Below are 18,335 nucleotides of genomic sequence, written 5' to 3' on the forward strand. Positions count from 1 at the left end.
CACACCACCCACGTTACCCACGTTACCCACACTACCCACGTTATCCACGCTACCCACGTTACTCCCGTTACCCAGGTTATCCACGTTACTCACGTTACCCACGCTATCCACATTACCCACTTTACTCATGTTACCCACGTTACCCACGTTACCCACACTACCCACGTTATCCACGTTACCCACGCTACCCCCGTTACCCAGGTTATCCACGTTACTCACGTTACCCACGCTACCCACTTTACTCATGTTACCCACGCTACCCACTCTACCCACATTACTCAAGTTACCCACTCTACTCACGCTACCTACGTTACCCACGTTACCCACGTTACCAACGTTACCCACGCAACTCACGTTACTCACACCTCCCACGTCTCTGCTATGAGTCTCTGCTTCCAGCTGTGAGCTTCCTGTTACCGGCTACCATAGTCAAGCTATTTACGCTAATGATCGGGATCTCTGCACACACATTACCCACGCTACTCACGTTACCCACACTACTCACGTTACCCACGGTACCCACGTTACCCATGCTACCCACGTTGCCCACGTCGCTCACGTTACCCACGTTACTTACGTTACTCACGTTACCCACGCTACCCACGTTACTCACGTTACCCACTTTACTCATGTTACCCACATTACCCACGCTACTCACTTTACTCACGTTACTCACGTTACCCACACTACCCACTTTACTCACGTTACCCACACTACCCACGCTACTCACGTTACCCACGTTACGCACGTTACCCACGCTACCCCGTTACTCACGCTACTCACGTTACCCACTCTACTCACGTTACTCACAGTACTCACGTTACCCACGTTACCCATGTTACCCACACTACTCACGTTACCCATAATACTCACGCTACTCACGCTACCCACGCTAGCCACGTTACTCACGCTACCCACGTTACCCACGCTACTCAAGCTACTCACGTTACTCATGTTACTCACATTACCCACGCTACCCACGCTACCCACATTACCCACATTACCCACGCTACCCACGCTACCCACATTACCCACGCTACTCACGTTACCCACTCTCCTCACATTACCCATGCTACTCATGTTACCCACGCTACTCACCCTACCTACGTTACCCATGTTACCCACGCTACTCACATTACTCACGCTTCCCACGTCTCTGCTATGAGTCTCTGCTTCCATCTGTGAGCTTCCTGTTACCGGCTACCATAGTCAAGCTATTTACGCTAATGATCGGGATCTCTGCACAGATCCCGAGCCAAAACCACTGTCAGTGATGGTCAGTCTCCAACTGTCCCGAGCTCAGTGGGGGTTCAGCTCCACGGCTCAGACTTGGTTCTTCACTGAGATTTTCAGAGATGGTTAAATATGCAGATTGGTTTGACTGAATGGGAGCGTTGCACAGCAACAGAAGCCCCTTCAAAGATGTGGTTTCTGCTTCTGGTGCTCCTTCTGACTCACTTCCTGTTTGCTTTTTGTCCCCGAGAGACATTTTTCAGACTTTGGGCCCCTGGGCCGGTGCCTGGTAGAGCCTTCAGTAATCCATCCATGATGTCACAGTAGGGCTGGCTATAGTTTTAAATGTTGGATACCTTGAATCCTTATTTCTATAGTTTGTGTGAAAGAAAAGCTCATATCCTCATTTTGAGACCTACTATGTTTCTAGATTGGACCACAGTGTGTCCAGCTAACAGACCAGTACTCTGTTAGCTGGTAGCTAACGCTAAAGTTAGCTCCTTCGCTAACTGTTTGTAGTCTTAGTTGACCTGTATGTAAATGACAAATCTCTTCAACTCTGTCCTGATGTGTGGACAGTAAGTCCAGCCTCCCGCTCCCCAGTCTCTTTGGTGTTTTGAAACCAGTTAGGTCCTTTGAAACCAGGTTGGTCCTTTGAAACCAGTTCGGTCCTTTGAAACCAGTTCGGTCCTTTGAAACCAGGTAAGATGGATCTCACGTCTGAATTTCTGCGGACTGCGACTGTGACCAGTGAGCAATGTGGAGTCAGCAGGTCACGTGACCTGGAACCCTGGTTCAGGATCAGGGACAACATCCAAAGTCCAGCTGTTCTTCTGCTAAATACTAAATAACCAGATCAACAGAAAGGGGGCGGTTTTGGAGGATTATTCAGGTCAGAAACCTCAACAGACCGCCGGCTTTTAGAGCAGCTTTCATTCAGAACTGGGAAAACGGCAACTTCCTGTTATGTACGTTACACATAGAAACCTTATTACTGAGCCCCTCCGAGACCAAGGTGTCGGTGGCCCCGCCCCCGTAAGTCCTCCGTCCTCCATGAACCACGTCGTCTGATTAAAACCAGGTGATGTTGGAGGAGTTCGGATCTTCACCAGGTTTTCCCCTTTTCTATCTGTTCTCTCTTCTCTTCATGTTATTACACTTGAAATAGTGAAAGCTGGCACATGACAATAATACAAATACAAAATGTAAACTTCAGCTGTTCATTTTTGCCCCTTAACATTTCTTTAAATTCCTTAAATACTTTTTAACAAAATTAACTAAAGAGGAAGAGGAAGATTCCTCTAAACTAGAAGGAAATCAGGTTGAATGTGAATCAAACACTATTACAACGCTTGTTTACCAGATATTTAGTCGATGCTTCAGTATGGGGATCCACCGTAGACCCCGGACCTGGAAAAGAAAATGCAAATCTGAAGCTGAATTTGAAGGAGTCTTTGAGACAGGACAGACTGAGACTGAGATTTATGTGCAGTGAGATCCAGATCTCTAATAATGATGTTTTCTTTCCTTCAGTGAATGCGATGTGCTGTATTGATCGGCCCATGCGATCAATACAGCTCCACCACGTGTGATGTAACTGCCGCGATGTCGCCTCGTTAAACTGACATCCTGTCACGTTTGGTTCTCCTGCAGGTTCATGTGGGCACCTCCCACCAGGAGCAAAGGGTTGTGGGATATCTGACATGTACGCACCTCCACGCCATAGAAGGTACACACACACACACACACACACACACACATACACACGTTTGTTTTTCACATGTTTTTATGTGACACTGCATCAGATACAACCGTCCAACACACATACACACACATATCCCTGCATGTGTGTGTGTTGGATAAATGGACACATCAAGACCTGCGTTCCTACTCCTGCTGTTCCCATGGCGACAGGCTCAAGCTGTTTACGGCATCACAGCTCTATTTAAAGCCTCCGGTCGATGCCTCCCTCATTTTTTACCAAAGACATGCCCCCCCCCCCCCCCCCCCCCCGGCTGCTATTCTGGGCTTCCACGCTTCTCTCAGGGCTAAAAATAGCAGTGCCAGGGCTGCTGCTAAAGATATATCAAACACAAAGCCGTGGGGGGGGGGGGGTTGGAGCCCACAGACCTGGTTTTTCTCTGGGAGGGAGGAGTCATCTCTCTGCCTGGAAGCCAGATGCATGATGCAGAGCAATACTCAAATACAACGGACACGTCACCTGCTTTCAGTGGTCATGTGACTCCTACAAAAGGAAATGGTTATTGTTGTTATGGTGACAACACACGTCACCAGCGTAGCATTAAACATGGTGGAATTAGCAAGCTAGCTTAACTTTCAGGTCACGCTGGAATGAAAAATGATTAGATCGAATCTCTGTCTGTCTATCAGCTCGTACCAACCAATCGTATCCAGTTATCTGTCCATCCACCAATCAGAGCCAGAGAAGGTGGTAAGCTCATCTTCCCAACCATCAAATCAACGTCATGTTCCATCTGATATTCTGTTTCACTGGAAATACGTCACCGTGTTAGATGGAGACTCTAGAGGTGTTTAGTGTAAATACGTCACTGAGTTAGATAGAGACTAGAGGTGTTTAGTGTAAATACGTCACTGAGTTAGATAGAGACTAGAGGTGTTTAGTGTAAATACGTCACTGAGTTAGATAGAGACTAGAGGTGTTTAGTGTAAATACGTCACTGAGTTAGATAGAGACTAGAGGTGTTTAGTGTTAATACGTCACTGAGTTAGATGGAGCAGGCCCGGCCCTAACCAATCTGGAGCCCTAGGCAAGATTTTAGGTGGCGCCCCCCTTGCATCGGCAGTGTAGTGTATATACTCACAAGAAACCGAATAGCTTTGTCTTTGACCTTTTTTTTTACTTAAAGAAAGCTAATTCACAATCACAATAGTTAACAAGATAAAAAAAATTATGAATAAATAAATGAATACAAAAAATAAAATGAATATATGAAATACAACCATTTTTACATACATTCATAAATAGTCTTAAGTATAAGATCTAACTAAACACAAAATAAAACGTGTCAACAAGTTGCATAAAATAAATTAAAAATACAATATAAATAAGGCACTGCACAAAACAAGACAAGATATTAAAGGTGGGGGCAACAGGAAGACAGCTTGATGCTGCTGCATCATGGCTGGGTTGTGCTGCTGAGGTGGAGGCAGCAGTGGTAGATGTGGTAGATGTGGTCGATGGCCCAGGGGTGGGATTTAGAAACTTCAACAGTGCATCTGAAGAGAGGAGTATGTGACACCATTGAGTATTACAGTCTAATAATAAAAACATATGATTCCAGGAATAAAATGAAATGATATAATATAAATGAAAAACCAAAGAGATATATGTATGATGTTAACTGATATGCAAATTAGATTAGATTCAATTTATTGTCATCATTACAGTGAAATGCTGAATAGCAGAAGGCAAAGTAGCAGTAATATATATGAGAATGTTATGTTATGATTATCTTTGACCGAATCACAGCAGTGCTCATATTCAAAACAGCATTCTCTCTCATGTGATATTGCTTAATTAACATTAATGATGTGCACTTTAACAACTAGGCTTACAACTATAATATATAAAGGGGTGGAAAAGTCACTATTACCAGCAGGGCAAACGTGAGCTAACCAGAAGGCAATAAAAATGTAAACAAATGTAAACACCTGCTTAAAAGATCTAATAAATGTCCCTGAGGAATGTAAGGTAGGAGTACTGTAATTACCTAACGTTACATTATTACTTTCCATAACAACTTAGCCCCCTCCACAATATTAACTGACGTTAAAACAGTCAACTAACGTTAGCTATTTATTGATTAGCAATTAGCGAATCATGTAACGTTATCCTAATGCTAAAAAGCCAGGTGTCTATCTGTAACAGATAAATAATTTCATGTAACATTACCTCTGTCTTTTTCTTGTTTCTCCTCCTCTTCTTTTCTTTTTTTTCTTCCCTGGGCACCCGACAGTTTTGGCCGTTTTGACATCTTGTGTTGATTTTTTGATGTGGTGACGTCCAAAAAGAATCATGATACGGGAAGGGAGGGGGCGCACCGTGCATGGGGGGGGGGGGGGGGGGAGTTGTAATGTTGTTACAACTATTATTTCTATTAAATAGGCTTTGCTTTGCATTTTAATTAACGTGGGATTATTTCTTGTACCAACTTTTTTTTTTTTTTTTTTTTTTTTACCATTTTTGGCACTGGCGTGGCGCCCTTAGCATTTGCCTATACAGCCTATGCCACGGGCCGGCCCTGAGATGGAGACTAGAGGTGTTTAGTGTTAATATGTCACCGTGTTAGATAGAGACTAGAGGTGGTTAGTGTAAATACGTCACCGTGTTAGATGGAGACTCTAGAGGTGTTTAGTGTAAATACGTCACCGAGTTAGTTAGAGACTAGAGGTGTTTAGTGTAAATACGTCACCGTGTTAGATAGAGACTAGAGGTGTTTAGTGTAAATACGTCACTGAGTTAGATAGAGACTAGAGGTGTTTAGTGTTAATATGTCACCGTGTTAGATAGAGACTAGAGGTGTTTAGTGTAAATACGTCACCGTGTTAGATAGAGACTAGAGGTGTTTAGTGTAAATACGTCACCGTGTTAGATAGAGACTCTAGAGGTGTTTAGTGTAAATACGTCACCGTGTTAGATGGAGACTCTAGAGGTGTTTAGTGTAAATACGTCACCGTGTTAGATGAAGACTAGAGGTGTTTAGTGTAAATACGTCACCGTGTTAGATGGAGACTCTAGAGGTGTTTAGTGTAAATACGTCACCATGTTAGATAGAGACTAGAGGTGTTTAGTGTAAATACGTCACCGTGTTAGATGGAGACTCTAGAGGTGTTTAGTGTAAATACGTCACCGTGTTAGATGGAGACTCTAGATGTGTTTAGTGTAAATACGTCACCGTGTTAGATGGAGACTCTAGAGGTGTTTAGTGTAAATATGTCACCGTGTTAGATGGAGACTCTAGAGGTGTTTAGTGTAAATACGTCACCGTGTTAGATGGAGACTAGAGGTGTTTAGTGTAAATACGTCACCGTGTTAGATGGAGACTCTAGAGGTGTTTAGTGTAAATACGTCACCATGTTAGATAGAGACTAGAGGTGTTTAGTGTAAATACGTCACCGTGTTAGATGGAGACTCTAGAGGTGTTTAGTGTAAATACGTCACCGTGTTAGATGGAGACTCTAGAGGTGTTTAGTGTAAATACGTCACCGTGTTAGATGGAGACTCTAGATGTGTTTAGTGTAAATACGTCACCGTGTTAGATGGAGACTCTAGAGGTGTTTAGTGTAAATACGTCACCATGTTAGATAGAGACTAGAGGTGTTTAGTGTAAATACGTCACCGTGTTAGATGGAGACTCTAGAGGTGTTTAGTGTAAATACGTCACCGTGTTAGATGGAGACTCTAGAGGTGTTTAGTGTAAATACGTCACCGTGTTAGATGGAGACTCTAGAGGTGTTTAGTGTAAATACGTCACCATGTTAGATAGAGACTAGAGGTGTTTAGTGTAAATACGTCACCGTGTTAGATGGAGACTCTAGAGGTGTTTAGTGTAAATACGTCACCGTGTTAGATAGAGACTATAGGTGTTTAGTGTAAATACGTCACCGTGTTAGATAGAGACTATAGAGGTGTTTAGTGTAAATACGTCCCTGGGTTAGATGGAGTCTCTAGAGGTGTTTAGTGTAAATACGTCACCGTGTTAGATAGAGACTAGAGGTGTTTAGTGTTAATATGTCACCGTGTTAGATGGAGACTAGAGGTGTTTAGTGTTAATATGTCACCGTGTTAGATGGAGACTAGAGGTGTTTAGTGTAAATATGTCCCTGGGTTAGATGGAGACTCTAGAGGTGTTCAGTGTTGGTGATATGGATATGGATGTTGTCTGATGTTTAAGCGGTCCCTCCTGCAGAAGGGGGAGGAGCTAAAGAGTTTGATGGCCGCTGGTAGAAAAGAGTCGGAGTCTGCTTTGGATTCGGAGAAACCTTTGGAACAAGACAGTTCTGCCATATTTGATAGTCGGGATAGTTGGAATAATAATCCTGCTTATTACTTTGGCTCTGGATTTTATATGATAACTCTATGCATCATCCGAGCTTTCCAGACAAGTCTTCCTTTCACAAGTTCTCACTAAAATGAACCACACAAATGTACAACACACCCCCGCAACCGTCAGCGTGGTGGAAGTGGACCAGCAGCACAAAGAGAAACATGTACTCGAGCTGAGAGGATCAAAGCCAACACCACCTACTCAGCCAGCAATATCTTCACACCTCTTTGTTTCTTCTAACTCTCCACTAGTCAGCTGTTCTCTCTCCATCACTCTCTCACCTCCTCCCTTCTCTCGCCCATCCTTCACATTTACTGGCAGCTCCAAAAAAACCGCTGCCCAAGCTAAACAGTGACTTCATATTACGCCACTAACGCTGGTCATAGATCTGCTGGATGCTTTAGTGAGTTACTGACATTCAGTAAGGAAAGGAACAAAGGGCCAGTCTCCATCAGGGCTTCCATCATCAGACCACCAGACCAGTTCAGTTACCAGACAGGCCAGGTAACAAAACCACTTAGTTGGGTCCAGCCAACAAAACCACTTAGTTGGGTCCAGCCAACAAAACCACTTAGTTGGGTCCAGGTAACAAAACCACGTAAGTAGGTTCAGGTACCATCAGGTTTACCGATGTCTTCAGAGGGTGGCATTGGTCTGTATCATTATGTTGGACTGTTAGAGCTTTCTATACCGTCTTCATTGGCTTCCTCCTTTTGTCTGTCTTCCAGGTGATGCTTCTGTCCGCTGTGAGCAGCTGGACCTGTTGCTCCAGTGGGGGGCGGAGTTTCGGCGATCCTCGTCACAACCACCTGAAGGAGAGAAGGTGCTGGAAGACCTGGTGGCCTTCGATGTGGTCCTGGGAGACCTCAACTTTGATAACTGCTCCTCAGGTACGCCTCGTTTTGGGCCTCAATCAATATATTCTCAACTTTGTATTGATCTCAACAGCACGATGAAGCTTTCATCTCTCAATATCTCTTCCGACCTGGACATCATATAAAACCAAGGAAGCTGTGAGTCCATAATGTATCATTTATAAAAGTGCAGGTCAGACCTCTTATGGATCTGTACAGGATGGTTGCATGGGGCTTTCACAGGGAAACCAATCAAATATTAATCAATGTAGCATTAATGATAAAAGCTTGAAGCTAAACTACGGTGTAGAAACGGATGACTCATCAGAAACACTTTAAAGGGTGGACCTGGACCCTGTTGTCCATGTATTTGTGTCTAAATGACCACTGGTCTTAAACTGGTTCAGTACTGGTCCTTTTGCTGCTGAACGATCAGATGAGTGTTGGTCGCAATGGATGACCGAAGCCTCGCCGACCCAGAAGACGTACAATGTAATGGCTGAATATTACCCTTATTTCCACAATGTGGATGAAATGCAAGGTTTCAGGTCGAGACTTGGTTAGACACAACAAAAGACACACCGGATCAAGCGAACAGTAGCTAAGACCAGGGGCCTGTACTACGAAGCGAGTTCAACATACCCAGGGTATCTTTCAGAGATCCAGCTTAAGTTACCCTAACAAAGGCAATCGGAGATAAGCGGTCACACGAAGCTGGTTATCAACTCGTTAACTCAACCCAGGGTTTACCTGTCCAGCTATGAGCGCGTGCACATGAAAGAGGCGGCGTTTGCAGCATTTGACCAATCACATACATGGATCAGTCTACGGCAGCGGAGCGGCGTATTTCACGTACGAGGAGCGAACCATAATCTTACAGAAATACGAAGAAGTTAAACATATAATGCAGGCAAAAGGCAACAGTGTCATCTGCTAAATGCAGGAAGGACAGCTGGCAAAACCTCACCGACTGTGTGGATGCGGAAGTCGTATTAATAGTATTAGTAGTATAATATGACTGCCCCATCATAAGGGCACTACTAGATCTGACTGATTACATGTTATTTTCAACTTCGCTGATAGTTTAGTGGTAGAGTTGCCGCCCCATGTTACGAGGCTCCTTGCAGCGGCCCCGGTTTGAATCCGCCCTTCGGCCGTCATTTAAATCATGTCGTCGCTCTCTCTCGTCCCTTTAACTCTTATGATGTCCTTCAGCAATAAAAGGCCAAACATATAACTTTAAAATGATGAATGTGTTGCTTGGATGTATTCTTATAACGTGGTTTATGACAATATCAGCCTCATTCTTTCAGCTGCAATCCCGGCGGTGTAAAACGGACTTGGGAGCAAATCAAATAAATATAAAAACATAATTCATAGTGGTCAGTAGGCTGTACGCTGACACAGAAAAGTCTTTCCCTCTGATGAGAATCTGGATCTCTCATATAAAACATCGTCAGGGACAGAAAAAGGGTTTTGCCGGTCTCCGTACACTCTATAGTTCTCCTACGAGACCCTCTCACGATCCACCGAGCTTCTTCTTTTTTATATCCGCGCACCAAGACAGCTGATTGGTCAGTCGGCGCTGTGGAGCAGGTTAGCTCCACAGCGTAAGTTACCATGGCGATCTACCCCGGTAAGAAGTGAACCAGCGTCGTAGGACGGAAAACCCAGAGTTAACGCTTAAGTTACCTCACTAAGCCCAAATCCTGCTTCGTAGTACAGGCCCCAGGTCTCTGTTGGGTCCTTCACACACTGTTGACACCTCTAATAAGTCTGACATTGCAGCCAATTAAGCAGTATAGTGGACCTATTTCAAACTGTTGTCTCCATAGATAACATCACTAGAGGGACTTGACCATGCTTTCTCCACTAGAAGAGTCCACTAGACGGACTTGGTTACCGGATCATTCACGCTTGCTTATGGACTTCCTGTTGCCGGTTTAATTACTGAGACAGGAAAATCTGCTTTGTGACGTATGAGACTAAAACTGTGAGTGTGTTTGTTTTCAGAGGACAAGCTGGAGCAGCAACATGCACTTTTTACTCACTACAAGGACCCGTGTCGCCTGGGTCCGGGGGAGGACAAGCCATGGGCTCTGGGTAACAACACACACACACACTGGATGGGAGGGTTTATTTAGGCTGGGGGGGGGGGGGGGGGGTGGTTTGGGTCTGGATGGGAGGGTTTATTTAGTCCAGCGGTATTTCGGGGACCGTGTGGGCAGGACGCAGTGAAAGGGCTCGTGTGCAGGGCTTATTTATTTGACAGGGACTCGTTGCCGGGCGATCTGGGGGAACAGATCTCGGTCTCTGGTCTGGCTGCTACGAGACGGGAGGAAAACGGAGGCTAGAAGAGAAGAAGGAACAGATGAAAGACGGCAGGAAGCTGATCCCTTTCATAAAGATTATCCAAAGCAGATTTGATGTGAATGAATACGACAGCTATGGTCACGTTGTTCTGACGCTGTAGATTACAGGAGTCCGATAATATTGACCGGCCAGACAGATACACGGACAACCTGCAGGCCTGTGCTGCATTCAAATAGCGTGGGAATTATGGCAACATGTTGGTTAAAACCAGCGGCATGGAAGTAAAAACCACACGTCTGAAGCTGTGGAAATGAAAGGCTTCATTCATAACTGTTCCAGCTGCTGGTGTTCATGATAAAAATGTTGACCACAGGCTGAAAACCAGGTCCTCATGGATTTAAATAGCAACATATGTATGAGCAGGGGACACATTCTCACATCCTGTCTGAGGGCTGGGATCCAGGTTCATGGGGGTCTGACTAAGGATGCGCTGGCTTAGATCAATAAACATGCTACAGAAATATAATCAATGAACCTCAGTCAATGTTGACCTGCTGATCACCTGACGGTCTGCATGTCAATCTACAGGAACTCTACTGGATCCCAGTGGCCTTTATGATGACGAGGTCGGCTCCCCTGAAAGTTTACAAAAGTAAGTCACAAACTTGTTTTCTTCACATCGACTTCCACTCATTCACAGACCAACCTCCAGACCAGATCTAACATCTAGTCCAGCTGGATTCTCACCAAACACAAAGCCTCACCTTATCCAGGATCATTGGCATTTGGCATTGGCACCATCACAGCTGAAATATTGCTGCTTTGTACATGTTGAAGTCCCAGATCCACCAGGAACCCAGACCCCGTCCTGTCTGGGTTCATGACATCATCCAGAGGTGCTCGGTGGATTTCACCAAGCTGGATTCACTGGATCTAGCAAGACCCACGTGGGCTGATTCACAACAGCTGGAGAAACCAGAATAAAGCATTTATCTGTGATTTAATATCAATAACCAGATGAAAAGGATGCTGAAAAAACTCCATCATGATGTTGATCAGTAAAACGTGTGAAGTCACTTTTAAAATGCTGGTTTTCTGAATGGAGTCTGGTAGATGGGTGCTAGGCTATGCTAACGCTATGGTAACACTGTCAGTCCTACTGACCTACAATCATCTCTGTATTGTTCCCTTGAAATTATGTTTTGCTGGCTGTGTGGACTGATGTGACCCCAGGACCAGGTCCTTGGTCTCCGATCTGGTACTCGTCCTCATCCCTGTGTGTCTGTGGCAGAGTGATGGAGAATGAGGAGGGGAGGAAGGAGTACCTGGTGTTTCCTCCCAGTAAGAACCAGTGTCCCGCCAGCAACCAGAAGGGCAGGAAGATCCCCCTGAAGGGCAACGGCCGGCGGATTGACTACATGTTGTACCGAGAGGAGGGTCTGCAGCAGGACTGGAAGCTGGTAGGTGGTTCCTGCTGGTCTGCCTCCTAGCATACATGCTAACCTGCCCACCACATGAGAGCCTCTGGGTATTCTCTTCCTTATTCTACTGAGATCAAATTCACACAAGTCAGTGCTCATTTTCCAGAGACACGTGAGACAGGAAGTGATGTCACAGCACAGGAGAAAGAAAAACTAGTTGAAACTTCCGGCAGGAAGGGAACGGGGAGTCTGACAATCACCTGGGGTGCAGTCGAATAGTCTGTTTCTCTTAGGAAGGTTCCTAACTGAAGAAGTGACCCGGAAGTAAACAAGTGGCCGCCATGATAAGAGCTGTTCGAATTCTCTAAATGCAAAGGAAAGGAGCTCCAATGCTTCCTTTCAGAGCTCCTTTAGCATAGGATGCAACGGACCTTCCTATGCGATAGGAAAGGAGATTACACCGACCCACAATTCTTTGCGAGAGCAACATTTAAAGTGCCGCACACCTCGGCCGTTCATGAAAACTATATGTGCATTTGCATATTTAAAATTAACTTTCATGCAGACATATAGTAATTGGAATAGTGTTGATAAATGTGTATGAACAGTGATAATAATTGAATGGTATTTTTATTTATTTCAATCATGTTACAAACTTGACAAAAACGGAACTAAAACCACAAATGAAACGTAAATAAAGCAACCGGTTAAACAGGAAGGAGGAGCTGCTGGACCTGAAGCCGGTCAGTGAACCAGCTGTTGATAAAACCAACATGTGGAGAAGTGGACGATGCGCTTTTTGTAGTCCATTATTGTAGTTTCTCCAGCGCAGACGCACGTCAATCACCGGTGCCGATCATCAGCTGTCAATCATCAGCGGCCGCGTTTTAATGACGTAGCTTAGTGAAAGTCCGGTCGGATTCTCTGAGCACCGCGGTCGACTTTTCCTAAATCCTAAGTTCTCCTATCGCCTTTCCTTAACCCCGTGACGTTTTCCCCAGAGGTCAAGGAATAGGAGTTAGGAATAGGAGTTAGGAATAGAAGTTAGGACCTTTTTGACTATTCTACTGCACCCCTGCTCTCTGAACCACAGTCACCTGCTGCCCCCTTGTGGCCGAACGCAGTCACTGTGATACACTGCAACCGTCAGATCTGATGTTGCTGAGATACCTCAGCGATGATGCAGTCCTCGTAGTACAACACTGGTAATGGCATTTTTGGAGGGACCAGTGGTAGTAGTATTTTTGGAAGTGACAGTGGTAGTAGTATTCTTAGTATTTTTGGAAGTAACTGTGGTAGTAGTAGTAGTAGTAGTAGTAAAGGCTGTGACTCTGTAGTTCAAGGTCTGGATGAACCCCTTACTCCCAACAAGAGAAACCTTAATATGCTGGTCCAGTTTGAACCAGAACGGCGACTGTGACCCGCAAGAAATGATTAAGCTGAAGATCCTCAAACCTGACATTCTCTCTGCTGACTCCTCTCTGATTGTATAGAAGTCTATGAGAAAATGAGCTTCTCTCTTGATTTATTATCTCAGTGAACATGGTAAAGATGACTTTATGGTCTCAAGTCCTCTTTAGTAAACGATGTGTAGTCCAGTAACCAACGGTGACGTCACCATGACGAAGTCCACTTCACATATACAGTCTGTGATAAACAGTGAGACCCTAAAGACTCAATGACGCTACTCTCCTCCTGCAGGAACTGGAGGAGTACAGCTTCGTCACCCAGCTGGCCGGCCTCACCGACCACCTGTCCGTCGCCATGCGATTGGCTGTTTCCGCCGGGGAGGAGGAGCCTTAGACCGAAGCTTTCTCTTTACAACACTGCCGTGGCAACAGACAACCACGCAAGAGAAGACAGGTTTACATACGTGGAGCTGCTGGAGAGACGGAGATCCAGACGGACTGATGACCTGGATCCAGACGGACTGATTACCTGGATCCAGACGGACTGATGACCTGGATCCAGACGGACTGATGACCTGGATCCAGACGGACGGATGACCTGGATCCAGACGGACTCATGACCAAGATCCAGACGGCCTGATGATCAAGATCCAGGCGACTTATGACCAAGATCCAGACGGACCGATGATCAAGATCCAGACGGACTTATGGCCAAGATCCAGATGGACCGATGACCAAGATCCAGACGGACTCATGACCAAGATCCAGACGGACTTATGACCAAGATCCAGACGGACTCATGACCAAGATCCATACGGACTCATGACCAAGATCCATACGGACTTATGACCAAGATCCATACGGACTCATGACCAAGATCCAGACTGACTCATGACCAAGATCCATACGGACTCATGACCAAGATCCATACGGACTTATGACCAAGATCCATACGGACTTATGACCAAGATCCAGACTGACTCATGACCAAGATCCAGACGGACTCATGACCAAGATCCAGACGGACCGATGACCAAGATCCAGACGACTTATGACCAAGATCCATACGGACTCATGACCAAGATCCAGACGGACCGATGATCAAGATCCAGACGGACCGATGACCAAGATCCAGACGGACCGATGACCAAGATCCAGACGGACTCATGACCAAGATCCAGACGGACTCATGACCAAGATCCAGACGGACCGATGACCAAGATCCAGACGGACCGATGACCAAGATCCAGACGGACTCATGACCAAGATCCAGACGACTTATGACCAAGATCCAGACGGACTTATGACCAAGATCCAGACTGACTCATGACCAAGATCCAGACGGACCGATGATCAAGATCCAGACGGACCGATGACCAAGATCCAAACGGACTCATGACCAAGATCCAGATGGACTCATGACCAAGATCCAGATGACTTATGACCAAGATCCAGATGACTTATGACCAAGATCCAGAAGGACTGATGACCAAGATCCAGACGGAATTATGACCAAGATCCGGACGACTTATGACCCAGATCCAGATGGACTTATGACTAAGATCCAGAAGGACTGATGACCAAGATCCAGAAGGACTGATGACCAAGATCCAAAAGGACTGATTACCCAGATCCAGATGGACTTATGATCAAGATCCAGACGGACTTATGACCAAGATCCGGATGGACTTATGACCCAGATCCAGAGGGACTGAAGGATCAGTGGAGAGTAAAGAGATGAGAGACACACATAAACAGACACACACAGACACACACACTGCCTGTCTCTCTCTCCTCCGACTCTCCTGTTGAACTGACTCTTTGTGTTTTCTCTCCTCTGATTGGTTGTAGCTGTTTACACACTTTCCTTTAAGTCGTCGTGTCAGTACATTTATTTTATGATGATACCTTCAGGGACCGTTGTATAAAAGGAAAACACATAATTTGTGTGATCAGAGTGAAGAACACGGCGACTGCCTGGCCTTTAAGCTGACCGTGTGTGTCCTTGTGTCGTGCTCTTTCCTGAGCGCCGATTGGTCGTTCACCTGACTCCTCCCACCTCAGTCCCAGGAACCCCAAGTGTCTTTTTTTCTAAAAAAAAACAAAACTAGTCTTTCTAAAAGGAGAAAAATTATATGATACAATTTATATTGTTGCCACACCACTTTTCTAGGACATTTAAATGCCTGTTTAATACTGTATGGTATGTTTCTTACAAAGTCTTGTATAAAGGGACAGGAAGTCGGAGAAAAGCTTGTTTGTAGATACGCTGCGATGCTTCGAGCATGATTCAGGACGCCTCCAGTGTCATAATCTTCGGTGTCTCTTTGCAGATGCATGATGGGAAGCGGTATCAGTTTACAACATTAATATAGCGTCTTGATACACTTGCTTGCTTGAGTGTGGAGTAAGCAAACACAGCTAGTGCATGTGAGATTGAACACGTGAAGGTATCGCACAACGATGCCAAAGTAAACGTAAAGCAGGCGTGCAGCTACACGCGGCGGGGGGCACTACGGACCCTCTGGCGGCCATGTTGAAGATCCCCAACGCTGGTGCCGTTCTTTAAAGGAGTCAACGTTGTCAGCTTGTTAGCTAATGAACCGATGTAGCTCTCCAGTTAGCGTAGTTGCTGTCTACGCAGGTTTGATTTGTGCGTCGCTAACAGCCGGTCATCCCATGGATCAGCTGACAGCAGCCATATTGTGACACAACTGCGAAACCTCATAATACAGAAACATGTTGAAGACTGCACACACAGTTCAGTACGCCACGAATGTTTTATACAAGTGCTCCCAAAGATCCAGCTGTGTTCGAAATCGCATGCTAACGCACCTCAAACCCCATCAGCACTGCACATCGCCGCCACGGAACACCGAACACCGCCACAGCCGAGCACCGCCGGCAGGACACTGCCGCGGAACGCCACCGCGGAACATCACCACCGCGGATCACCACCGCGGAACATCGGCGCCGCCAGAACACCGCCCCCAGAACACTGCCCCCAGAACACCGCCGGACAAACGTAACACACGGAGAACGTAACACACGAAGAACGTAACACACGAAGAACGTAACGCACGAAGAATGTAATGCATGAAAAACGAACGTACACATGAAGAACATAACTCACAAAGAACGTCATGCACGAAGAACGTCACGCACGAAGAACGTAACGGTGGACAAAAAGAACGCACAAAGAACGGAACGCATGAAGAACGGAACACACGAAGAACGAACGTACACACGAAGAGCGTACCCACGAAGAACGTAACGCACAAAGAACGTAACGCACGAAGAACGTACACACGAAGAATGTAACGCATGAAGAACATAGCAAGAAGAACGTACGCATGAAGAAAGTAATGCACGAAGAACGTATGCAGGGAGAACATAACGCACGAAGAACGTACACACGAGGAACGTACGCACAAAGAACGTACGCATGGAGAACATACGCATGGAGAACATAACGCACGAAGAGCGTAGCAAGAAGAATGTACACACAAAGAACGTACACACGAAGAACGTAGGAAGAAGTGACGCACGAAGAAAGCCACGCACGACGAACGCAGGAACAAAGTGCCGCATCACAAAAGTACGACGGTTTGAGTCCTTTGGCGACAAACAGGAAGTCAGTAATCGAACCCTTTGAAGTTTCCCGTCATGGTACTTTGGTCCCATGAACATGCGGAACGTTGTATTCTCGCGAAAACGTCTGACATTCGTACGAACAACGTCTTCGGCTGCATCCGAGGATTTTATGAGCAGACAGTTCAGCTTTCAGACCGGCTCAACATCTCACAGCCAGTCTCAGGTGCCCAGACGCAATGCATTGTGGGCAGTTGAGTTTGTCACGTCTTAAACAACTCGTCGTTTACACTCACAACACAGCGTGAACGCACAACACACTGATGTCACACTCGTAGGAACACGTTAGTATGGGATTTGGAACGCAGCTTAAAACCACACACACTAACACACAATCAAACACACACATACACAATCAAACACACACATACACATACACACACAAACAAACAAACACGCACACACACACACACACACAAAAACACACACACACACTCAAACACACACACATACACACAAACAAACATGCACACACACAATCAAACACACACACACACATACACACACACACATTCACATACACACACAAACAAACACGCACACACACACACACACACACACAAAAACACACACGCACAATCAAACACATATTCACATACACACACAAAGAAACAAACACACACAAACAAACACACATTCACACAAACACACGTGTACACAATTCAAGTGCTAAAGTTACTGAACACAGACACACAACACAAGTATAGAACTCCTCCAAAATCTGTGATAAAGACCCCGAGGACCCTGAAGACCCCGAGGACCCCCATAGAGGAATTCAGGCTGAGATTTGGTCTCTTAAACTTTGACATTTGATCATTTCTGCGTCCATTCCTCTCCAACTATCTAGACGTCTGTCCTCTGGATCCATCTCGGGTCCTGGATCTGTCTCAGGTCCTGGTCCTGGTCCTGGACTCCAATATGCAGAAATGCAGAAATACCCACTTGCCAAACTCAAGCCTACATTTGAAGTGTTCTTCCTCATATGACTCCACTTTCAAACTAATCCAGGTCCTAGTGTTGGGTCTCAGAGGGGGACCAGCAACAGTAACTAGGGTTGACCATACTTATTCCGTGGTGAAGGTCCAAACCTGTAAAGCTTTATTACAAACACACATTCATAAAGAGGAGAAGAGGCTTCAAGGTCCACCGAGTCTACTGATCCCCCGGGTCCACTGATCCACCAGGTCTACTTTCAGAGTGAACGACGGTTCACATGTGTAAAGTTCAGTTTGTTGAGTCATCAGAGGGAAACTTTTCTTCTTCACTGCGTTTGAATAATGACATGATGAGTCATGAACCGCCCGGCCTGCAGCTGCCGGGTCCTCCTTGAACCGCGTAGAACCTCGTTGAACTGCGTTGAACCGC

The 18,335-nt window shown here is 45.7% G+C and overlaps 1 protein-coding gene and 1 long non-coding RNA gene across 2 annotated transcripts in view; one reads left to right on the top strand and one right to left on the bottom strand.

Annotated features, from left to right (window-relative positions):
• smpd3 (sphingomyelin phosphodiesterase 3) overlaps window positions 1-13,745 on the top strand; it is a 34,260-nt gene extending 20,515 nt beyond the window's left edge. The window contains exons 5-10 of the mRNA XM_084017081.1: window positions 2,887-2,962; window positions 8,051-8,212; window positions 10,190-10,279; window positions 11,078-11,141; window positions 11,781-11,949; window positions 13,612-13,745. Of these exons, the coding sequence (XP_083873207.1) occupies window positions 2,887-2,962; window positions 8,051-8,212; window positions 10,190-10,279; window positions 11,078-11,141; window positions 11,781-11,949; window positions 13,612-13,713 (663 nt within the window). The 3' untranslated portion in view covers window positions 13,714-13,745. The remainder of the gene's footprint in view (window positions 1-2,886; window positions 2,963-8,050; window positions 8,213-10,189; window positions 10,280-11,077; window positions 11,142-11,780; window positions 11,950-13,611) is intronic.
• A 26-nt stretch (window positions 13,746-13,771) lies between these two features.
• Window positions 13,772-16,337, bottom strand: LOC311018267. The gene is made up of 3 exons (XR_014597704.1): window positions 16,278-16,337; window positions 14,605-16,231; window positions 13,772-13,894 (listed from the first exon to the last, which is right to left on the bottom strand). It is a non-coding gene; the product is annotated as an uncharacterized lncRNA (long non-coding RNA).
• Between the last annotated feature and the right edge of the window lie 1,998 nt (window positions 16,338-18,335).

The sequence above is a fragment of the Eutrigla gurnardus genome (assembly GCF_963514095.1).
Source record: "Eutrigla gurnardus genome assembly, chromosome: 9".
Lineage (NCBI taxonomy): Eukaryota > Metazoa > Chordata > Actinopteri > Perciformes > Triglidae > Eutrigla > Eutrigla gurnardus.